At 39.2% G+C, this 24888-nt stretch overlaps 1 protein-coding gene across 3 annotated transcripts in view; it reads left to right on the top strand.

The window, feature by feature from the left end:
* Positions 1–19238, top strand: part of DKK2 (dickkopf WNT signaling pathway inhibitor 2) — a 111091-nt gene extending 91853 nt beyond the window's left edge. For all 3 annotated transcript variants that reach the window (XM_039710709.1, XM_039710708.1, XM_039710707.1), the window contains 3 exons: positions 13254–13404; positions 14045–14194; positions 14726–19238. In XM_039710709.1, coding sequence (XP_039566643.1) covers positions 13254–13404; positions 14045–14194; positions 14726–14976 — 552 coding nt within the window. In that variant the 3' untranslated portion in view covers positions 14977–19238. The remainder of the gene's footprint in view (positions 1–13253; positions 13405–14044; positions 14195–14725) is intronic.
* The last annotated feature ends 5650 nt before the right edge of the window (positions 19239–24888 follow it).

Genomic DNA, 24888 nt, shown 5'->3' with positions numbered 1-24888 from the left:
ACCCAGTGCCTCAGTTTAGAGAGATCCTCTGAGTACGCAAAGTGCTGAATGCTCCTATCTCATATGAACCATTGAGCTGGTTTCAAGGAAAATCCACCAGATTTATGAAAAACTTAACTTTCAGGCAGTGGTACTTAGTTACTTTATGGGCTGATTTTCCTTCTTGGGAGAAACTTCTTAGGACAATAGGAATTGTGCCTGTTTTGAGAATGAGTGGTGTATGAAAAAGGGGTAATTTTCTGTTTTGGTTGGGTGTTTTTTTCCCCCTGTGATTTTTCACCAAATATGCAAACACTCAGGTGAATTTAGTCACTTGGCTACGCCAAGAACTGCCTAGTGGGTTTTGCAGCTCTTCCAGCAGAGCAGGTGTGTAACCACCACTGATGTAAGAGTTGGTTCAGTGCAGGTGGAGAGAGATCCTCAGGGCCAACTGCTCATCAGAGCTAAAGAGACGGCCCAAAGGGAAATGTGCTGTCTCGTTGCTTTAGTTCCAATGTATTCTGAGCAATCCTGTCTCCTGGAGATTTAGAAGAGCAGGAAACTGAAATGGAATTGCTTGACTTGGGAAATACCCTTCTCATGACTAAGGAAAACCACCTAGAGTTCATTACTTTTCTGTGATGAAGTACTTTTAATTCGTGTCAGCCTAGTCTGTTTTTCTGCCTCCTTGTCATGCATGTAGGAAAATAATCTGTTGCCCAATAGGTGAATCACACTTTGTGTACAGTAAACTATTACAAATGTACATATATTGTCAAAAATATAAATATGTAAATAACATCAAAGATCCAAATAACATCACTACTGCTAGTTGAACTACCCAAGACTTATAAATAGTTTTATCTTTCTAACTAATTTTTTTTTTCCTGGATTGTTATGTGAAATATATATCTCCATATTTCCCATATCTTCCAGCAAACACTGTAGCAAAAAGTAAGGAAGGAGATCTTCTTTTGTCATAATTACATTGCCATGGTCAATGTTTGATTTCAGCATGAAATTTAAGGACAACTCTGCACAGAGCCATGCTCTAAAATTAGATTTTTGCCAGTTATTAAATAGACTGAGTTTGTCTGTAAAATATGCTTTTGAAAATCAAGTTATTTCTCTAAAATATGCTTCCATGGGTATCACTCAAAAGTAGGATACATTTTTTCCCACTTGGCTGGTAAATGTGGCCATCTTGATTTGTGTTTTTGTCTCTCTGTAAAGGAGATAATTGTTACAGTCACTACTGCTTATATTTAGTACATCTGAAAAGAAGGGTACAAATTCAGAAAAAAAACAAAAGAAATAATCATAGATTTAAATGAATTATTTCTGTTCTGTGTACTTCTTATGTGGCCTTGGCACAGCAAGACATTTATACCCCACTACCTTGGGTCCATCTGCTTAAAGAAAATAAGAAAGAAAAAAGAAAAGGCAGACAAAACCAATGAAATAAAACACTTGAAATCTTTCCTGCCCTTGTTGGTTTTGCTGTGTAGGCTACCTAGCAGGTAAAGAACTGATCATGTACAATTTTAAGAAAGCAGCACCTAGAGGTTGCCTCTGGGCGAGGTTACAATGCCAACAGGAGGAGGCCAGATACAGGATGACTCTATGTTTGCAATCCAGGGCATAAAAATGTGGAAAATGCCTGCTAACGAAGCGTGCAGTACCCTGGGGAATGCAGCTCATGCAGAATAGAAGTTGTCAAGAAGGTGGTGCAATATTACCATGGTTCCTGCTTCTTTGCCTTTCCTAACAAGAATCAGATATACACGGAAGTTTTCACTACAATGAAGTTGCAAGAGCTAAAAAGTAGTATCAGGTTGCTGCATCTGGCTTAGCTTTAGAAGTGGAAATATAGTAATGGGATAAATGAAAGGGCCACCCACTATAAAGTGTGGGTGACCAGTATAAGGAAAAAGCACCCCCCCCTTTAATGCTTATTTATTCCAAAGACTGTTACAAAGAAATTGCTCTCAGTCTGATGTAGTGCCAAACACAGGGGATTAAACTTTTTAATGACTTTTTGTTGACCAACATCCAAGACATCTAGGAACAAAAGAGATTCTGTAACTCCACATAAAGAATATTATTTTCAGACAAGAAGAGAGTGCTTGAAAACACAAGTTCTGAAGGATAAAAGGTAGCAGAGAAGAGGATAAATGCATGTCTCAGCAGCAGAACAGTTTATTTTGAGGGTGGAGAACAGATTTAGAGCTAATTCCATGGTAAATGCCAGAATTCTAGGTAATTGCTTGCTAACAATGACTAGAATAGGACAATGTCCCTTTTGGCTGGATTCAGACATTGTGTAGGATCTTTCTTTCTTTCTTTCTTTCTTTCTTTCTTTCTTTCTTTCTTTCTTTCTTTCTTTCTTTCTTTCTTTCTTTTCTTTCTTTTTCTTTCTTTTCTTTCTTTTCTTTCTTTTCTTTCTTTCCCCTCTCTTTTTTTCTTTAGTTTCTCCTAGATTAGGTAGGGTTTTTTTCCCTACAAATTAGATATTTTATGAAATGTTACTGTTCTGTCTCTTTTGTGTTGTGGTCCCTAGCACTGAAGGAAGTCTTCCTTGAAAATGGAAAGGGGCCCATAAGATTGAGAAGAGGGTGTAGTCGGAGTGCAGCGTCTGGAATGAAAGATGGTCCCCCAGTGACTATTGCAGACTGAAACTAAGAGCAGTCTCTACTAACTCAGGGGCTGCAGACATAAATGTAGTCTGAAGCCACCCTGTTCTTGCCTCCTGGACTGCATGTGCTCTCTCTCTCTTCTGAGAATTGGGGTCTGGGTTTGTTTGAATTAATAGTGAAGTCATTACACTATGTAAATATGCTAGTCTTCATCTGGTTTTACTCACAAGCTATTCTTGCCTTGCTGTGTTGTTCCTGTTTTCTTGTTTGTGCAAAATTAACCAGGAGCATTTTAAAAGAAAAGGGGGGAAAAGGGTGAATAGTGTTGAAACCTTGATTGCTACGTTATTTACCACAGGCTGAAGTTTGGTAGGCAGCTCCAACTTAATCATATAATAAGAGTACAATGGCATTTTTAATGGAGCTTTTAGGAATCCTTTCCCTTTGTCATCTTTGGCCTTCTTTGAGTAAACTGTGATAATTTGCCTTAATAGCCTAGTATTACAATTTTTCATTTTACTCTTCCTGAGGAGTCAGCTGAGCAGTAGAGTCTAAGCACTTCACAGAGTTTGCCTGTGCCCTCAGGGGTCTGTGACCAAGTATTTTCCCAGGACAGCTGGTTTTCTGCAGGTAGTCCCACTGCATAAGCACTGCTGGCTCCTCATCCAAGCACAACTGCTCCTAGAATGAGTCAGGATGAGGAGCTTCACTCTCATACTGTAATTCTTCCTGTTGCTATGAAAAGGAAAGCCCCAAGCTGAATTATTACTTGTCCTGTTTCTCTGTCTCACTCATGCAGACCAATTGTAAAAACTGAAGAAATACTAACATTTTTTGTTTCTTTCTTTTTCCTCAAAACTCATGGACTTCTGTGGCAATGCCTGTGGTACAAGAGATTGAAAAGTGGGAGCTGGTGCAGGTACCCCAGAGCTGGTTGGTTGTCTGACATTAAAGCTGGACTGATGGAATTTTGATGTCTGACTTCAATTCTCTGTAGGTGCTTTAGCATTCCCAGTTCCCCTGCAGTGGAGCAGTCACAGCCATCATGTTGCAGAGGGGCTCACGTAGAACAGGAAAAGAGGGAAGGTCTTTGGAATATTGGGTGACAGTGGTGGTTTCTGACACATAGAGAAAGAGCTGGGGGTTGGAAGAGGCATATGAGTCAGGTGTTCCCACACAGATGACCATCAGGGAAGGAGACAAGAATGCTGACATTCAGTAATGATGTTAGATTGTGGTCAGCAGTCTGCTGAGTTGGAGACTGCAGTTCATTCTTCTCGGACATATGGCATCTGGCTGTCTCTCCAGCTGCCACAAACCCATGTTTTCAGGGCTGTCCTTTTAAATATGAGAAGCAGAGAAAGCACATTTTGAAAAATGGTGTCTTAAATGCTTTGTATTCTGCAATGCAAAGTGTATTCTGTAAGGAATACCAAAGAGTCACTTCCAGGGTGAGGATTACAGATGCTGCACAAATGTTTATAACCTGAAAGCATTCTCTCTTCAGGCAGTGTAGCAGACAAAAGAGAGTTTTTGCGCTGACTTCAATAAGGTAGGTTTTCCCCCTCGTTTTTCTAGAATTTGTGAATGCTTGAAAGCAAAGGCAGTTTACTTGCCTAGTAGGAATACTACAGAAGGTAAAGCTGTCATCTCATTTTTCTTGCTCTGTATACATGCTTGCAGAGATGGCTCCCAGTTAAAGCTCCACCTTGACAGTGTGCCATGATTTGTAGATGTTCAAACCCAGGTGTTAAGCAGTAACTCGCTTCCAGTTTCCTGCAGTGTTATTCTACACCCAACCACATCATCTGAGTATTTCCCTCTGGTTTAATGCCTGGTACTTTAGGAGCCATAGGGTCTGCTAGCTGTTTTCATCTGGATAGTATTTTAGTATTCCAACTGTGCATCCATTGCAGTAAACATGTTGATCAAAAAGCCAGAAGACTCTCATGCTGAAATGGGTGAAAAGTAGCCAGTTAAAGACAAAACTAAAAAGAAAAACCTTCCGAAAATTAGTGGGGGAAAGGCAGAGATAAAAGGGCAAGAACAGTCTGCTGAAAAGACTGGACATAGAACAAAGCATGTCTTAACAAACCTTCATTCTTTGAGCAGCCTTTGGTGGTGCATTCGAAAATTACATAAAATCAAGACTTGGAGGCTTCCTATCATATTGATTTAGAACTACACTGTTGGCTTCAAAGATTACCTATCATTGTTTTGATGCTCTGTTTTGATGCTGCTGCTGGTAGTTCACCAAACAATATGAATTAGATACATTGAGACAGAGCCTGCAAGATTTGGGGTCAAACTGAATGTTCCCCAAATTTTTATACCTTCTTTAATCATCTCTTCTGTGAGGTCCCAGTTCTACAGAGCAGGAAGCCACCTTCAAAATCAAGCAGAGTAGGTAGCTCGTGATCTCTCTAAAATGTGGAGGAGGGAACACTGCTATGGAATATTGTGGTCACAATACCAGGTAGACAGGGAAAACCTGAGCACCTCTGGATGTACACTGTGCATGGGGCAGGAAACATAGTTTGCTTCCTTTGGGAGGACAGGAATTCAGCAGAGTGATGCCAATATGGACCTAAGGGTGATAATTTTAAAGATGGGATAGAATAGGAAAACTCGTAGCTGTGCTCCCTCAGGGACAACAATATATATGCTGTATTCTGGAGCAAGTTTGATGCTGTTCTGTGATAAACATTGTACATCTGTGCATATTTTGGTCACATTGTGCTGCCCTTTAAGTTACTTGGAAATGTAACTAATTTCTGGTTTTACCTAATTTTACTGAGGTCAGCTTCCACCTCCTTCACAGTCATTATTTTAAAATTTATAGAAGTATGATGAAGAATTGAAGGTGAATTAAATTCAATAAAATTTTAAGGTTGATTATTCTAAGTGTGTTAAACATTTGGGTTTATATTTTCGTGACACATGTAAAATACACTAAATTAAGGCAGGTTTAACTGAGATAATAGAATCCTCCCAGAAATTTTGCAGATCCACTTGCATTCTTGCAGATTACCTTCCTCCATATGTCTTTCTGAAGCCAAGGCCAGCTTTAAACAGACACTGCCTTCTTCCAGTAGGACACAAAATGTAGGTAGTTCTGTAACAGAAGGTGTAGATGTATAAGCTGTAAAATAGGTTGGAGTGATCTAGATAGTCTAGACCTAAAATGTTTGTTGAAATTCATTATGTGGGCTGAGATACCATCGGGTCACTTGTGAGTGAGGTATCATTCAGGAAAATCTTCGGAGTTTTTTTCCTGTCTGCGCTGGGAGAATCAGCACTAACACTGACCAGTGCTGTGTGAAACAGGGAAGCACAGCTCCCCTGTTTATTTGGAGGTGTTTGGCTCTCTTTCCACCAGATGCAGCTACACATTCCCCCTGAGCACAGCTCCCTGCACAACTGCCTGGTGCTTGCAGAACAGGATGTTGTTTTCCATGCCATTATTGTTTGGACAAGGAAAACTTACGAGAGAACCCCTGTGAGTTGGTTCAGAAGGACCTCAGTTGTTTCAGAGGGACCTCAGTGAGGTTTGTTTTCTGGTTGTTAAGACCTGAGTTTTCTTTGGCTCTAGCAAATCATGAGAGCTGGACTACTGCAGGTCGTAGAAAAGTTCTTTCTGAGGTGGTCTAGCAGTGGATTGAGAATTCCTTTGAAAAATGAATATTTATTGTTTAATAATGCAGGCTTCTGGGACCATTATCCACACAGTTTGAAGGAATGGTCTTTGGAAGCTGCAGTATATGTATCCATGATGTAGCACTCTGTGAATCAGACCTCATGTAACAGCAGTGTTGTGTTAAATTGAAGAGTTAAAAATAAATTATCTCTAGAAGAAAGTGCTTGTACTGAATCTAGAGGCTGAATATGGCACTTTTCTCTTTAGGTCTGGTAGAGAAATGGGTCAGAGTTATATTATTTTAACAAAAACAAGGTTTGGTGAGAAAAATCGAATCATTAAGCTTGCTATGGCAACTGAAAGAAGTAAAGTTGTTTCATTGCAACTACTGTTAAGTTTTTCTTTTAGGAAGGATCTGTGCCACAGCAGTCACTGAGAGTTGAGAGTTTCTGGTTTCTCAGTCTGAGACAGGATCCATGTCTGGAGCTGTCTGAGAGCACAGCATGATTTCCTCTGTGGGATAAATTAACCATGGCTTTGTGCTTGCACACAGTGAGATCCCTCGCTATCATCTATGCCTATGCTGAGCTAAGAATAGAAAAAAGCAACATCAGCAGTGCTGTGGGAAAAATACATCACTCCAGATGGCTGCTGATAAATGCTTTTCTTGTTTGGGATTAATAATAAAATAGTAAATAATGGTAATTTCTCATCCACATCTTAACCTATATGTCTGCTTAGCAGCTAGGAGAAAGTTAGGCTGAGGTCCATCAGAGGTGGATTTTTCTGGATACACCTGAGAAACTATCAGTAAGTAGTTTAGTTGCCTTGCAGGGAAAAAGACAATCCACAAAGAGCTGGGAGTTTGCTTTGTTTGTTGGTTATTAAAAGGCTTTGAATCCCCCTCTTACCCCCTCCATTCTGCTTTATCACATTCATGTGGTGCTGAATAAAGAGCTGTTATTTCCATTGTTACTAAGGTTTGTATCCTGTGAGATCATGTTAGGATTTCTCTCAGACTTCTGAGAGAATCTTCACTCTGTCTCCAAAGAGGCGAGTGAGACGAATCCCACATGTGATGTATTCATTTAGCTCTACAGGCCACATGTTGCATACAACTGTCCCACCAATGTTGATCTGTTAAAAGCCAAAACAAATTTGAGACCCAACTCAGAATCAGGCCCAACTGGGGAGCCAAACAATGACTTGCATTCTTTGTAGTTAGTCTTGACAGCAGGCTACTTGGTTAAAGCATATGTTTGCATTTCCTAATTTATTGGCATGCTTTTAATTTGGATTACTAATTCTTCAGAGAAAGAGAAAAGAAAAAGAAAACATGGCACCCCTGTGGCTATTTCATATGTTTGCTCCATGGGGATCAAGTCCTGCTCTGAAAGATAGTTCTGTCCTGTCCAAAGCAGGATGGGAAGGAGAGACTCTCACCATGATTGAGCCAGTTGGTTGCTTCATTGTGCCTGATGGCTTTGGAATATTAAGCAATATGCCCAAGACTAAAGGCAAACAAGCTCTTTTGTTCATCTCTCAAGTGGAGGTTGGAAACTCTGTCCTCTTGCCTATAGCTCAGGACAGTTCTGATCATTTAGCCAGCATATTGGCTACAGAGAGGTCAGCTTCCACCTCCTTCACAGTCATTATTTTAAAATGTACAGAAGTATGAGTAATTGAAATAGAGAAAAATACTTTTTTTTTTCCCTTAAGTAACAAGTGAGTAATTAACTGAGTTGCCACAATTCATTTGTGGCAAGCTGTCTCACAGATATTGTATGAATATAAAAGATTGTGTAGATGTGATATAGAATAGATTGTGACAGCAGAAGATGTCTGTAGTATGTGTTAGCACAGCCTAGTGGCACAGGTAGTTGCACAGGATATTAATAAATAAGGATAGTATGTACAAGGCTGAATAAAAGCCTAAATTCATTTTCTGATGTATGGGTACCTAGGGAGCAAGGCCATTTCTGGGTTAATGTAGTGTCCATTTCCTTGAGTCCCTTGTCTCACCTTTGCAATAAAGCTACTGCCTCTATGCCAAGTGAGAGAGGAGGATGATGGACTGACCTGGTAGCTCTGGAGAGCTCTCACTTCCTGGCTGTACAACTGGTTGTAGCTTTTCTCCTCTTCTTCTGCTCAGTCCCCACTATGATCAGGGGATGATTGTATGGACCAAAGCTGGCAGAATCTGTAGAACAGTAATTGCAGAGGTACTGTGATTTCTGTGGTACATGAAACTTCATCTGTCTTGCTGAGTGCTGCTTGGCATCCACAGTGAAAGGCTAATGGACAACCTCCATGCTGTTTTTTCTGCTGGGAGGGGTAGTAGCCATGATTTTCTGCCAGGACTGACTCTGCACTTGGATTTTATGATGTGTTTTAAAAAACAGTTAATTGCTTCTGGGGGAATCACTGTATCTGATATCTGTTCCATCAGAACACCTATTTGGGCACAGCTCCTCTCAGCATTGAAAGTGTGTCTGAAGCCAGCAGTGTCTCAACTGCTTGTGCTGGATAAGTGATGACACAGTCTAGGTGAAAATGCCAGTGGCTCTTCCTGCCTTTCACTGACTTGGTTAGCTAGTACGGTGTGGAGTACTTCAGCATGAAAACAAATGAGACATCCTGATACAAGCAGATGAGAGCCTGGTGACTAAGACTGGGAATATTGACTTCAAATATTTGCTGGAGGCCATGCTGAAATTCAAGACTTTATCTCCCAAAGCTTAATAAAGTATGTTTGCCATCAGTCTTCTCACCCTTCAGCACATTACAGTGTCTGTCTTACTCTCCCCCTAGAGTGCTTCTCCATTACATTTTATAGTGCCAGACAGAGACTCAAACTGTTTGACTTCTTAGCACAACAGTCTCACCCTTTAATATTGCTACAGCTTGCAGTGAAACTCTGTGGTGCCTATAAAATATGTGTGATGGCAAATGACTCCAGCAAAAATATCAAGAAAGTGTTCTTGCACTGAGAAAAGGGGCTAAGAGCTCCTCTGTCAAAGGGGAAAGACAAAGGTAAACATAAACCTCACTGCTGCATGATTCTCAAATCATGGAAATGACATTACTCACTTAGCCACAAAATGTAGGCAGTCAGCTCCTTACACAGCCTTCCTGGGAAGTTAATATAAAAAGGAAGATCTCAGTGCTTGGAATTACTTGTTCAACTATGAAAATCCCCAACTTTTGTCCTCTATCCTCTGTATAATTTTCCTTGAGTATTCATATCATGCATTAATGAAATTTTGAATATAAATTCAGAAGGGAAGGAATATTCTCTCTCTCCAAGAGAAAAGTTTAACATCTCTGTGTTGTTGGGATGTAACTGGTAAAGATTAGTCTTGGTGGACTGATGCAGGTGGCATTTTGGCACAGCACAAGCAACACTCATTTCAAGATCTATCCTGAATCCTCCAACATTGCAAAAATCACTTTGCTGTACAGTTTTGGACAAGTAATCAACAGTATCTTTTATGCAAGGATATAAAACTAATTGGAATGGCTGAGGAAAAACCATGTCAGTAAACAATGCTCTTAATCAGGCAACAGTTTCTGAAAATGTGACTCATTATCACAGGCACATCTAGTTCATGTCATGCTACGGGTGACTTGATTGCCTGTAAGCGGGATAAAAAATAAGATTGTTTAAATGCAGCTTCAGGGAGTGCTACGTATTTTATCTCAGTTTCATCTGGTTTCCCATGCTATCAAAGCTGTGTTTAGTGGATGGAGATTTACAACCAGAAAATGATATGTGTAGCTGAAGAATGTGAAGGGATGATGTGCTTTATAGAATTAGTTATCATTGCTGGGGAAGTAGAGCTGGTTTACAGCTTGCTTCTTCCCTCTCCATCTGGGACTGATCTATGTCTTTGTGTTGTATATAGGAAATGTTCTCTACAATTCTCTGAACGTAAAGACTGTTCCAGGCACTGTGGTGCAGGAGATTTTGGAAACCTTGACTTATACATAGATAATAGTTAACATGCACATTTTTACAAGTATGCTTTCTTTACCCTGTATTTTAAAGAAGTATACCTAGATTGACTCAACTGACAACAAAGGAATAATTATGGATGCATTCCCCTCCTGCTAGCCAAGGCTAAGTACACAATATGTTATTTTATGTTTCTGTTTCTATAATGAATGCTACACAGCAATAGGAATTACTCTGCTGAGAGCAGGAATTATGTCTATTCTAATGAATGCCTAGTGACTAGGAAACAGACACAAGGCTGTAGAGGCATTTTTGTTTCAAGCTCCTCTGATTGATAGCCAGTAAATGGATAGTGATTTTGGCTGGTCAAAATAGCTGGTGGCAACAGGCATTTGCAAGAGGGTTTCTTGTATGGCTGGCTGGTAGCTGGTCTTTTGAGTGGAGCTGTTAGTTATTATCTAAGCTACATGTAACAGACTTATTTTTTTGATGTGCTGCATTCATTTGCCTTAGGTAGGTCAGTTTTGGTTTATTGTAATTCAGAAGTATAATTTTTATTTAGGAAGCGGCTCTAGATTGGGAAGAAAGGCTGGGTTCTGTTGATTTTCCTAGCAATTTTTGAAGTTGTCTTTTGTTACTTTCACCATTCTCAAGGACAGAGCGTAGAGCTGACAATAGATGCATATCTTAAAATATCTTTTCCATGTCACTCAGCTTAAAAGCCAAAAGTAAAACAATCACTAGATATGGTGTATGAGAGCGCTCATTAGCAACATTCAGGATCAGGGAACTCTTTTTTTTAAGAAGCTATTTGAGGAACCAAAATAAAACTGCAAGTAGGCTTCTTGCTGACAAGTTGCAGGTGTATGCCACATGCCCATACTGGAAAAAAGATGCGGTTATGAAGGTCTTGATGACAGACAAGGGTCTAAAATGCCTTCATCTCCAGGTTTGAGCCAGTCCATCTGTTTTTTATTTGCATTTCCTCCGGCTAGCAGAGTTAGTATTTTCCAAACTCAGTATAACCATGCATAAGTCTATATAAAATGGCTTTTTTTTTTTTGCATTCTAAGATCCATAGTTTAGTAAGATATAATTTAAATAAGGAAAATCTTACTTTTATGGTAACTATATAATACATTTTAAGTCAATTTTATTTATTAGTGTGAGAAAAATGAGGGAAAGGAGTGATGGGATTGAGGAAAGAGCACTTTAGCTCCACTTTGCTAGAATAAGTAGAATCTGCTTATGCCTTAAGAGTACCAAAAAGGTATTTCGATTTGTCTGTTATTGGTACTTCTAGCTTAAAAGATCTGGCCTTCTTTGATTTCATCCTCTTGAGGAAATGTCCATTCTTAAGGCTAAAAGACTTCCACATAGTTCAGATTACTCCATACAGCTGCACCCTGGAAAAATTCTCAAAGGCACATATTCAGAGGGCAGAAGAAATGAGGCAACAGCACTTGGGAAATATGCAGCCAGCACTTTTGGTCTGTAAAGTAAATTTTGACAAACAGCTCATGAACTCACATGAGAAATGACATAGTTTCCCCTCCTACTACTGACATGAGAGAAATTTGTTAGGTTTTCTTGGAAGACCTCTTGTTTCTTATGTGATTCTCAACAGAATCACATGAAGATAGATAAACATGAGTTTCTCCATCTAAAGAAACAACTTTCAAAGTGAATTCTCAAAGACCTTAAAGTTTTTATTTTCTGAGAGAAATATAATCTTGATTTCAAAAATAGTTACAAGAAAAGTAATCATTCTACACTGGAAATTAGTCAGTTGAGCTTTCTTTTTTTTGGGGGGGGGTTTTGAACAATTAATTGCAAAATCATTTTGAAAAGCAATAGTTTTATTTATTTGAAATACTGGAGAAAATTAGTTGAGGAAATGCAACCATAATTTTCCAGGAAGTGCACAAAATTTATTGTCATCTTTTTTTTTATTTAAACAAATTCTTCAAGAATAATTTTGAGGAATGGAAAAAAAAATCTGTAAATAATTTTACAGGCAGTAAAATTAGATTCAAACAGATAGCATAGTTGTAGCTGTGTGGGAGTCAGCAGAAAACATCTTGGAATGTGGCAGTGTGTGTTACTGTGTCTCTTTCAAGAATCCTCTCTTTTCCTTTTGTAGGAACAAAGTTTTCTTTATCTTTATGGGAGAATACAGTGCTTTTGCTTTTTTTCCCTCTTTTTAAAGTCTCTTTTCCTTTGAGGTAATGCTGGCTTTGATGAACAGAGAAGAACTGTATACCCATGTATCTGCTTGCAGGGAATTATATGTGCAAGATATTTTGTGCTCTATAATACATTCCGTGCTGCATACCATAGGGTGTTGTTTAGCAGGTGGCAAGTATAAGGAGGATACTGAGACCAGAAGTGAATGCAAGGTTATCAAAGTGAAATGGTGGCCAGTGACATTTGTTCACTTCCAAGGAGTCCCACTGGTGTGGGCCAGGGATGAGTGGTGCAGTTACAGACATTTGAATGAGTATGATGCAGATACTCATGGTGACAACACTGAGCTTATTGAAAATAAGCCAGTGTGTTTGACAACTGTCAAAGGAAGAATGCCTCCTCAGAGTTTAAAATGAAATGTTTCCCTTTGGAGGGTGTGTTTCAGTATTGTTACTTGCTTTCATGGCTGTGTTGATTGTTTATTATGGAGTTTTAAGCTCTTGCCTATGAATCAGATCCCTGAATCCACAAAAATATGAATTCTCTTGTCCCACATACATTTGAAGTAAGGAAAGGTGAAACCGTGAGCAAGCAGGTTCTATTACTTATTCTTTAGGCAATGACCAGCAGTTGTGTGAACTTAATTATTGCTGTGTGGCTGCAGTGGAGCACCCCTAGTTGCATCTCCTACCCTTGTGAATTGTTACCTCAGCTATTGTTTTGTTTTGGAGGTTTCAGAGGTAGTTTGTTTTCTTGTTTTTTGTTTGTTTGCTTTTTTCTTTGGGTATTTTTTTAACGGCCTGCATCCATTCCTTGTGCAAAGGAGTGCCTCACTGTAAACCTTTCTCTTCCCCACCAGGCCTATCCCTGCACTAACGACAAGGAGTGCGAAGTTGGGCGGTACTGCCACAGCCCCCACCAAGCCACGTCTGCCTGCATGATGTGCCGGAGGAAGAAGAAGCGCTGCCACCGGGACGGGATGTGCTGCCCCGGGAACCGCTGCAACAACGGTAAGGGCTTCTCTGCAGAAAATCAGCCTTCTCAACATCATCTGCTTCTAGGAATGCTCCGAGCAACAGTACTTTTTTCCTGGGTGATAGCTCTTCTTTTCCTAAGCCAAGAAAACTTAATTGTCTACTTTGTTCTGCTCTGCCTCATTTTCTTTAATAGTGTTTCTGTGTTTAGGGCTCAGGAACTACCAGTCTTTTCTTATATTTTGTGGTGGAGGAACACAAAAATGCTGCCTAAAATCACAGCTCTACATTCAGTGTGCTTTGATTCACTGGAAGACTGCACAGAAGTCATACTTTAAGGAAGCAAGGGAGACTTAATGAATCCTGAATCTGCTCTCCCTGGGGAGGGTTATAACCATACTGTTTGCATTTCTATGGAGACTGGAGAGAGATGTCTGTAAGGAGCTCTCCAGGGGCTCAGACCATAAAGCCAGAGTGACAGAGAGACTGTCTGACAATAAGTGAAGCAGAGATGTGGTGAGGCTAAGTGCCAGGAACCAGAGGTGAATGTGTGATTAGAGCTGAGCTTCACTGAGGCCAAGCCACAGTGCTTTCACCATCCTGACCTGGTCAGTGCATGTCTCTCAGCTGCTTTTCCTCTCATTCAGATCTTTGAGTGGCTGTCTTTTCCTTGCAGGTATTTGTATACCAGTAACTGAAAGCATCCTTACTCCTCACATCCCTGCTCTAGAAGGGCCACGCAACAAGAAGAATGGTCATTATACGAGCAAGGATTTGGGATGGCACAACCTGGGGAGGCCCCGATCCAAGCTGTCACACATAAAGGGTAAGATCACATTTGGACTGGACTGCTCTGTTCCTTCATGTCATGAATCATGTTATTGCTGTTAAGATACAGCAGTGGAAACCAGAAATAGGCAGTAATTTCACAGGGAGTGAATGTCTATTGTGAGAGATCACAGCATGACTCAGAAAGTGATGTAATGTCAACTGACAGTTCCTGTGATTGGAACAGCATCTGCTTTCTTCTCTGTATCAGATGTGGACTGACAATCATGTTATCAGTTGTGCAAGACTGCAGACATCCTCCTCTTGTAACAGCCATGTAATTGAACACTTGTCATTCTACTTACAATCCTGCAGCTGAATTTCTCCTTAGTAACCCATATGGCAGGTCCCCTGAATTACCCCCTTGAACCTTCCTAATTAACATTTTATCTTGTGTTTGCATCCTTCAAATAGCCCCAGGTGGATAATATCACCTCTCCTTTTTCTCAGTTCCATTTGCATAAGTCTGGACTGAATCTGTACTTTCACATTTTTCCATGAGATAAAGTAATTTGGTTGCTCTTTTTAGGACATGAAGGCGATCCCTGCCTACGGTCATCAGACTGTATTGAGGGACACTGCTGTGCTCGCCACTTCTGGACCAAAATTTGCAAGCCCGTGTTGCATCAGGGGGAGGTGTGCACCAAACAGCGCAAGAAAGGGTCCCATGGACTGGAGATTTTCCAACGATGTGACTGTGCCAAGGGTTTGTCTTGTAAAGTATGGAAAGATGCGACCTCCTCTTCTAAATCAAGACTTCATGTGTGCCAGAAGATCTGAATGAGGATTGGGAAGATAGTATTAAGTGACTGTGGCTTTATGTGTTTAATGCATTATGGCATGGTGGAAAAAGGGGACTGCAAATGAAAGTGGCTAAAGTAACAGTTAAGAGTATGAGTAGAAGTCACACCAAATGCATTTCTTTTTGAGCTGGTGGTAAACACAAGTGTAGCTGGAGTTCACCTACCACGCGATTCTCCTGTAAATAATTCTCCAGTTTGTGGGAAATGCTAGTATGCAAACAAGTAGAGTGGAAATGAATGTCACTTACCTTGCTGTGTTGTCCCATGATGTTTCAGGGGTTCAATGTTAGGGCAACAGTGGGTCTACAGCATGGTAAGGATTTTTTACAGAAATTATATACATTGTACTCCTATAGGCAGCAGTGCGTGCCAGGAAGACTCATCTGTCAACATATTATTGGCCACATTGCCAATTTGGCCAAATGGAAATAAAGTTACTGTGAATGTCCACATGCCCTTGTTATTCAGGGCTGACATTCAGCGAGGAAGCACTCCTGCAGGACAAGAGTGCTATGTTTTGCAGGCCCCTAAGAAGAAGGTGAAAACTGGCCATGTCAAAATTTCAAGAGAACAGCAGTTTATCCAAGAGGAGGAATTTAAACAGGGTTTTGTTTCCTATACATGGGTAAACTGAAATGCTTTATGTAGCTCAATGTCATAGTAAGGCACTTAATTACTTGTATTTTTCTCAGTTTACTGCTAATATGCGTTGGGTTGAACAGATGAAGCAAATATGTGTGCATGCTGAATCCAGAATTATATACAGGCAGTTCCTCATTAGTCCTAAATATATTTTCCTTGCCTAAGCATTCTTGCATTATAGACATTTCCAAAAGAAATAGCAGAGTGTTGAAGTGCTTAACAGGAAGAGCTTTGAAGTTGTTTCTCTGTTGCTGTTATAATACAATATATTCAATACCTCAACATTTGTTGAGAGATTTTGAGCATAGTGCTACAAACTCAAACTTTTACATCTTATGGCACTCTGCAGCAGTATAATGGATTTGTTCTCGAGACAGCAAAGAAAGAGGAGTTGGGTCTTGTGAGCATCTCCTCTCCTGCAGAAGAGGATGTAAGAAGATGGCATGACCACAAATGACTTGTTAAACATCATGTGATGTCACAGCACACCAGCCTCCAGCATGTATTTAGCCTGAAACTGATGTCCTGTCACTCTGGAATTCTGCCAGGAATGACAGAAATATATAGACTGTGGAAACAGCTGCCAGCCCTGCGTTGTTTGTGTACTGGTTAAAAAAAGGACAGCCTCTCTCCCGTGACTTGTCTCCCAGGTCTTTTCAAACTTTTAAAGTTTTACTTATTTTCAAATATTCCTTTGTATAAACTTTGGTAAAGAAACTGATATTACTTTAAAGAAGTCTGATTCTATAATTGATCTACTGCTAAGTTGTAATTGCCCATTTATAATTACCCATTTTCATGTTCTATGATACAAAGATAAAAAGATTCTTTTCTGTTTATTCAGTTCTGCACAACATGGGTAGGCCAGTATGTAGTTTAGCTTTGAAGACCATGTTACCATTACCTGACACATTTTTCCACCAGTGGAATGCTTTAAAGCTTTAGCTTAGCTACACTACTTGACTCAGCCTTCCTAATTAGAACACAGACCTCAGCTTCATTGCCCTTATTGTTCATAAGATTCTAAAGCAGAAGAGTATTTCACACACCTCCTTCCCTACTGGAAGTAATTCTTCTTACTCCAGCATTTTCCAACGTCACTGAAATGAGAATAAGGCTCAGAAATTGCAAAATACTAAAAAAGTCCAGGAACCAATTTTAACAAGTTTTATTTACACTGATGCAGCACATACTCAGAAGAGGAACTCAAGTGCTCTCATTGCTCAAGTGCTCACTACATATAAAAGAAAATGAGCAGGGGGGTTGCAGAAATGGGGTCCCAGCATTTTTTAGCTTGTATTATTGGCCTACCCGCCATTTTGCTCTTGCAAAACACAGTTATTTGGGATAATTTATTTACAGGAAATGTTTAATGAGATGTATTTTCTTATAGAGATATTTCTTACACAAAGCTTTGTAGCAAAATATATTTGCAGCCTGTTGAATTTAATGTAGAAAAATGTATAATAAGATTAAATATATTAAATTTCTTTTCACATTCCTCCCCAAGTATCTTACCCATATTCTTTTCCTTACCTGCTGCTTAAGAAGAATAGTTCTTTACAGAAAGCCATGCAAATAAATTGAAAAAAGAATCTTGTTTCTTAACTATGCACGTAAAAACATCTGATTGTACTTGTGTCTGTGTGTAGGCTGAGTTCTGGTAAAGAACATGAAGGTCATCTTAAAATCCCCATACATCATTTCTACAAAACTGGTTTAAGTGACAACTACCTGTATGCTTCTCTTGGGTTGCTTTAATCCTAAACACTCAAGAATGCATTTTGAAAATAGTGCACCTGGTTGTGTCATGTAAAATCAACCAGGTTAATTTGGAAAGGTATCCAGCCACATTTCCTGGATAGTGATACATACCAGAGGGACTCATGCTGGATAAAGGTGGTATTCAAATTACATAGCATTTTGTTAGAGGCTGCAGCATGCAAGTGCACTCCTGCAAAATCTATAGCTAGGAATTCTGAGATTGCAGCTCACAGCATTCAGCTCTAATAACATGAAACAATCCATGTGACACAACTGCAAATACCGTTAATAAAACCAGCCAAGTTCTGATCCCAGGAAAACTCCGGCAGAGCACAATAAATATTGCAAAATAATGCCTGTGGTTATTAAGCAATGGCCTAGATATCCCAGTCAGTTGTTTCTGGTAACCCTTTGCTCCAACAGATGCACATTTAGGGGATGGAATGGTCTCCAAGTCACACGAGTGATTGTATTGCTACTGTCATTTACAATATTTGGTTGGTAGGCCTTTGAAAATTCCAACACTTTTAACATCAACATAATAAAGTTGTGAGCATTTTTAGAGCCCAATGACTTCAATAAAGACTGCCAAAGCCTTCAGAGATTTAATCTGGGAACACAAACAATAGGCACAGGCAGTTCCTTGCTGAGCCACATAGCTGAATGGAGTAGCATGCAAGCAGTTTCGAAAGACTGAACTCTGGTTGTTTAGAAGACAGTCAGTCAATGTTTTGTGGAAATATACATCGGTTTGAAAATAAAAGAACAGCTAAATTTTGGGATAATTGCTCTCACTCACTGTGTCACTCATCACGGGAATTAAGAATGAGTTTGGTTCAGTAACGTCTCAGAAATTTGCTGTCATGACACAAGTACACAAGATGTTATTGCTGAACAATTCAAATAATTTTCCTGTTAGCCTAGAATAGCCTCAGCAATGCAACAACTCTTTGGAAATACTTAGTAACTTTCCTAAAAATAATAGATTTCTACTTTATAATAACATATATTTGATTTACAGTATAAATGTGGGTGTGTGTCTGTTACTGTACTATTTGCTTTGTCTCATTTTGTTTGCAACCTATAGTATTTATGATTTTAAACATTTTTTTAATGAAAACAATTAAAATGATTTATCTGCTTCTATAACAACACTTGCAACAGCATACATCCAGCATCTGCCACCTAAACCAGAATTCACTGAAATTTAAGCCATCTTCTGCATATTCTGACTTTCCAGCTCATTGTCTCAGCAACAGCAAAAAAGCCATCACCAAACACCCTAAAATATCTTGGGCAGAGGGTGAGAAGAAACATTCCTAAACTATTACTTCCCTCTCTGCTTTCACTTTAGAGCTCTGCGTCATCATCCCCACTAGCAAAAGTAAGTGCTATCAAAGAAAATTTGTATTTGTATTGAAAGGGAACCTTCCAGTTCCCTTTCCTTCTAGGAAAGCCTATTATGAAAGAGATCCTGAAGGTCAAAACCAGCAGAAACTCATGTAACAGAGGCTCTAAGCTCAGGTTTTTAGGAGTTTTGAGATCTATCTTCTAACTTTCAAAACTTCATTGCTAGGAGAATTATGTAATATCAAGACTACGTTTATAAAAAAATAAAGAAACCTTGTTCTTTGGATTGTTAGTCACATGTTTTGAAAATAACTGACCACAGTGTTGGAGTAAAAACAAACATTTCCTCCTCACCCAGGTAACCTTACCTGTAGTCCCTAACAAAAGGAAAGCAGTTGTTTTGGATTTCTTTTGCTCTGGGCACAGTGTACACAAAGGAATCATTAATTTTGTTTTATAATAAAGTTATGGTTTCTTACCTTGCTTCCCAGTCTGAGGTATGATATCTCTCTTTTTCTGCATGAGACAGGAGTAAAGAAACAGAGTTAGCATCAAGTTCTGTGCTCCCTCATTTAAATCCTAGTGCTTCACTGAGATAAACAGAGACTTTCAGCTCAAGTGCCTTGTCAGCTAATACAGTTTTTCACATGCTCACCACTACCAAAGAGTGCTTACAGCACAACATAGACCCTGTACCCATTCTTACCATTTGTTTAGGTTCAACTTCACCTGGCTTCTGTGAGTTACTGAGAAGCCCCAGATGTCTGCTGCAGCCCCCTGTCACTGCTCTGCTGGCTTTTCACAGCCCTGCTTGTGGCAGAAATGCAGGAGGTAAGGGGCAGGCACCCAAAAATCTGGAGGTGGCAAGGGTGGGAGCCAGCCCAAAGCTTGAAACGGTGGGTACAGCGGGCAGGCTGCCTCAAAAAGTGGTTAGATGCTATTGCAAACACTGTGAACATTAATGGTGTCCCACACAGTAATTGAGAGCAGGGCAAGGGCAAATGCCCTCTTTTTGTTCCTGAGCCATGACCCCACAGTGCTGACCCAAAGAGGGAAGGCGTGTTTTAGTGACTCAGGTCCCTCAAAAGCTGAAGTGTTGAGCCTATTCCCCCTGGAAGCAGCATGTCTCTCACCTTGGTCCTTTGTGTGTCCGAATCCCAGCAATTCCAGAGGCTTTGCATTCAGGCACATTGTTTGGACAGCACTGCTATAGCTCAGAGCCTGCCCATGCCTAGGGAACCCTCTGAAAGTCTGTGCAGAAGGAAGGAAAAGGCAAAAGCAGGAGTCAACTGCTCTTTATAGAGCTCCAGCTGGTCCTGGAGCTGTTAGTTTGACCACCATTGATGGGACTGACCTGGATGGATATATAGCATTGGACAGAGCTTGTAGCAAATTTGTTTGTTCTGGCAGTTCCCTGTTATTGTTATAGCATGAGTGTCAATTACTTATTTACAAATGTCTGGTACCAATAAACTCTGCTTTTTGCAGTACCAGCTTGCAGCTTGATTTAGAAGTGGTTTGCTGCCTGCCAACTTCCTGAAGCAGAGGAAATAATCTTTTAGGGGAAACTACAATTTTAATAAGCACAGGGGTGGATTTTGGTTTGTTTTTTTTTCTTTCCTTGTTAGGAGAAAACATATTTAGAAAAAAAAAGAAGAAAACAACATTAATGCACAAAGATTTCTTGACACAAATAGTAGTTTTAGGGTCTTTTGCAAAGCCTGTACTGTAATTCTTCACTGCTCTTGTCAAAGTTGGCTAAAGAGTAGTTAACAAATCAGAAATCTATACCAGTGTGATTGTTATAGTATGGTTGTTCCAATTTTCTATTCCTCATAAGCTATTTGTTTCTGAGAGTATCTTATTCAGCAATATTCACTCAAACTTGCAAACTTTTTTTTTCAAAAATCAAGTATTAAACATTCAATTATTCAGTACTATTTTAATTGTAGGGCTCACTAGTATTGTTTGTTTCCCTAGTGAAGGTAATTTTTAATGGACCCATCAAAGTATATAGATACATTGAAAGTACTGAATGACACAATGACTTCTGGAAGAAATTTGCCAGGAATTTTGGAATGCAACACTCTAATGAATCCAATGACCACCCAAAGCTTTAGAAAAATCCACCTCAAAGTTATTTGGGCAATATCTTTTTCTCAATATCTGAGCCATTTCGGATATTGCAACAGTGCTTAAAAGAAAATCTTAATGTATGTGTTCTCAAGGACAGTTAACTCTTCTGTTTCAAGAAATATTTAACTCATCTGTGAAGTTCAGAAAAGGGTGATAACTGTCCTTGCCAATGCAGCACATGGATAGCTGGTAATACTGTACATTTGGAGACCTATTGGATTAAATTATAAAGATTTTATTTACTTGAAAGCCAGTGCTCTTTATCCTGGAGCTTCCTTCCAGCCTGCGTGGAGATCAATGGTTATGGAGGGAGCATTCTGCAGGTCATAGATGAATTTCATCAGATGAATAGAAATAGAGATTTCATTAGAAATTCGTCAGGATGGCTGTAAATAACTCTGGAGCTAGAGGCCTTCCCTCTGCTACCACAGCTTCCAATGAGAACACCAAATGAATTAATCAGATTAATTTTGATTTCTCTGCATCTCTGGATTTTGCATTTTGGCAGAGTCAGATCTGAAAATGGCAAAATACGATCCTCATACTGTCTCCAGGCTGACAACATTTAGAATCTCACAATAATAAGTGCCATTGCAGAACTCCTTTCCATGAGATTTGCAGCTCAAAACATAGATCCAAAATGTTCAGAAGCTTTAAAGCAGAATACAGAACTCCTTATGTTTATTCAATAACCAACTCTGAAACATGTGAAGGTTCCCATGTTAAAAGCTTTTGTAGAAATGTATCCCTGTGTGATTGCAATTGATAACCATATTGTGCAATGCACAAAGTACATACTCAAAAAGCAGAAAACATGAAATTAAGACATTTTCTTTCCAAATCTGATGTGAAAACTAAAAGTCACCTATGACAGAGTGCAATTATTCAGAACTCAGCTTGTATTGTACAGGGACTCTATTAATGATTCCAGCCAAAAACAGAGAAGTGTCTTAGCACAACTCACCTGAATGCCAGAGTGACACCACAACTGTAATATTATGTTCAATATAATATATAAATAAATATAAATATATACATATAAAATATATATGTAATAATTAATCTTTATGCCCCCTCACTACCTGCTGTTACACTGCTGTATGTCAGCATTTACAACAACAGGATTTCACCCATGTGAAAATTAATTATTGAAAATATTTGGTTGTAAACAGGCAATTCCCGTCATGGTGCCATAAACCTGTCCATACAATTTGTGTGTTAACAGTCATTACTATAATTAGTGACAATCTCTCTAGTTAGGCAATCAGGAAGACACTCATATGAAGGAATGTTGCTTTGCATGCATTCATTTTAACAAAAGCTGAAATTACTTACATATAATAAGAGTCAACTTCCCTGGTATTGCCTTACCCATCTGGACAAAGATATTCATTTTTATATGACCAAACATATTTAATGAGCTTCTCAGCTGTGTTATCAGAGCAATTTTACATTCCTAAAAACAACACAGGAAATTAGTTTTAATTTATGAACTCAAATCTAGTTTTATTTTTGATTATACGTTCACATACCTGCATTTTTAAAAAAACATAAACTGTTCTAATTTTCAGACTGTTTCAGGTTTATTCCACCTCTAACCCAGTTTCAGAATTTAAATCAAAGTAATTGCATGGAACGTAGAAGTAAGCAGAAATGAATGATCATTTCTAACTTCTACTGAGCACTGAAAAAATAAAGTAGACAAACTGTCAGGGAAATGTGAGATAAAGCCTGCAACAGCTTGAAAGAAATGCGAGAATTCATGCTCATTTCAGTATATCCTGACTGTTTCCTTAAATACATCTCTGATGTACAAACATTTCAGAGTATAGAGGGACTGATTTAGCAATGATCCCCACACATGATTGATCAGAAGTAACAACATTACAGGAACATAAAATAGTTGCAGGAAAATATTCATGGAGGGGAATAAGGAGGTTTGGTTCAAGGGTTGAGGGTTTATTGACATTTTAGAAAGAAAATCACTGTGAAGGTGATGATAAAGTGCTATAAAGTCATGAGAGGTTGAAAGAATGTAACCTGAAGCAATAATTAAAAAATCTTCATGTTAGAAAGAAGCAGTAGGTCATCATAATACTCATGTGCATAATGAGACACTTTATTTTACCTACTTAGCCCATTTAAACAGTCAAGAATACTGTCCTAAAGCACAGCTCACACATGATATCAAATAATATTTCCCTCAAACATTTCACTTTGAAATCACTAAGATAGAAGGTGGCTTGTCTCATGCTTGAATACATCTGTTTTATCCCCATTTGTCTTAAATTGGATTTTTTTTTTCCTGTCTGGCTGAAGAGGATACATCTAGCCACTCACATTTCAATTAATCTAGTGGTGAGACTGAAACATGCACAGAAACTGCTAAAGTGATCAACAGCTCAAATCAGCTTCATTGACACTTAAATTAGTAACTGTGGAGACACTCAAATACTGTAGTGCAAAACTCATCAGAACTAGAACTTGTGGCAAAATCTATGGAAAATATTTTTTTTTACTCTTTTACTGCTTCCATTTGAGGCTAGAAAGCAGGGGTTTTATCAGTGATTTTTATTTTTGTATGGCTCTAGATAAAACTTCCTTTTGAGTACTCCATCCAGCTCTGGGGCCTCAACATGAGACACACATGGACCTGTTGGAGTGAGTCCTCCTTCACAGTGGAGGCTGTGAAGATGCTCAGAGGGCTGGAGCACCTCTCCTCTGCAGACAGGTTGAGAGAGTTGAAATTGGTCAACTGAGAAGAAAAGGTTCTGGGGAGACCTTACAGCACCTTCCAGTGCCTGGAGGGGGACAACAGGAAAGCTGGAGAGGGACTTTTGACAGGGACAGGTAGTGATAGGATAAGGGAGAATGGCTTTAAACTGGCAAAAGGCAGGTTTGGTTTAGGAAGAAAGCTCCTCTTATGAGAGTGGTGAAGCACTGCAATGTGTTGCCCAGGAAACTTGTGGATGCCCCATCCCTGGAGGTGCTCAAGACGAGGTTGGATGGGGCTTTGAGCCAACAGGATTCATGGAAGTGTCCCTGCCTGTGGCAAGGGAGTTGGAACTACATGTGCTCTAAAGTTCCTTCCAAGCAAAACAATTTTTTAATTTTATCCTTAACCAAGTGTTCAATATTGGTGTTGCATCTTTTTTGACAACAAACAAACAAAAAAATGACCCACTACAACACTGACATTTAGAAAATTGGCTTACAAGATGGCAAGAAATATAGACTTCATGCCTCCCTAAGTCACAGGAATGGTTTACAGTTCTTAGCAGGGAAATATTAGCAATGAGAAATTAATTGTAACTTCCCTTCTGTTTGATATAAGGATTGGAAAACACATTCTCTCTAGAAAAAGTAGTTTGCGTTACACCTGGAAACTTTAGTGAAAAAGTTTACTAGAAGACTTTTGTACAATGTATTAACAATAAAAATAATAACAACAACAACAAAATAATAACAGTAGCAATAATATTTTTCTGGTTTGCTAGAAGATTTTACTACATTTTTAAATATGTTATTTTTAAGGCTTTAAAATGTACAGGACTTAATAAAGGATTTAGCCAAAGAGAAGACCTGGCACAGGATTCCTTTCAGCAAATTTTAACTGTCTGAAGGTTAAGTGTCATGACAAGATTGTACAGACAAGAGACAGTGAAAAAATAATTCACCTGCCCCATGTCAGAGCTTGCTTCTGTAGAAGTCTGCCTGGTGCTTGGTGCTTGCCTTTGTTTCTCCAGTGAGTAGAGGGAGAGCTTCAACACTTAGCTTAGCACACCTGCAGCTTTCAGATGAGTAATGAACAGAGAATATTGATTGTACACTTTGTGCATAGGAAGGAAAGGTTTAAGCAGTGTATGCACAGCAGGAAGAGTGGGTCAATTACTGCCTGAGATCAATATTTGAAGATCTATCACTATCTATATTTTAACCTTCCTATATCTCACGCTAACATAGTGCAGTTTTTTGCACTCATCTAAGGAATATTTTA

The sequence above is a fragment of the Passer montanus genome, unplaced genomic scaffold (genome assembly GCF_014805655.1).
Source record: "Passer montanus isolate IOZ18808 unplaced genomic scaffold, ASM1480565v1 scaffold23, whole genome shotgun sequence".
Lineage (NCBI taxonomy): Eukaryota > Metazoa > Chordata > Aves > Passeriformes > Passeridae > Passer > Passer montanus.
The sequence above is the reverse complement of the archived record's forward strand: the minus strand, read 5'-3'. Positions and strand labels throughout refer to the sequence as shown.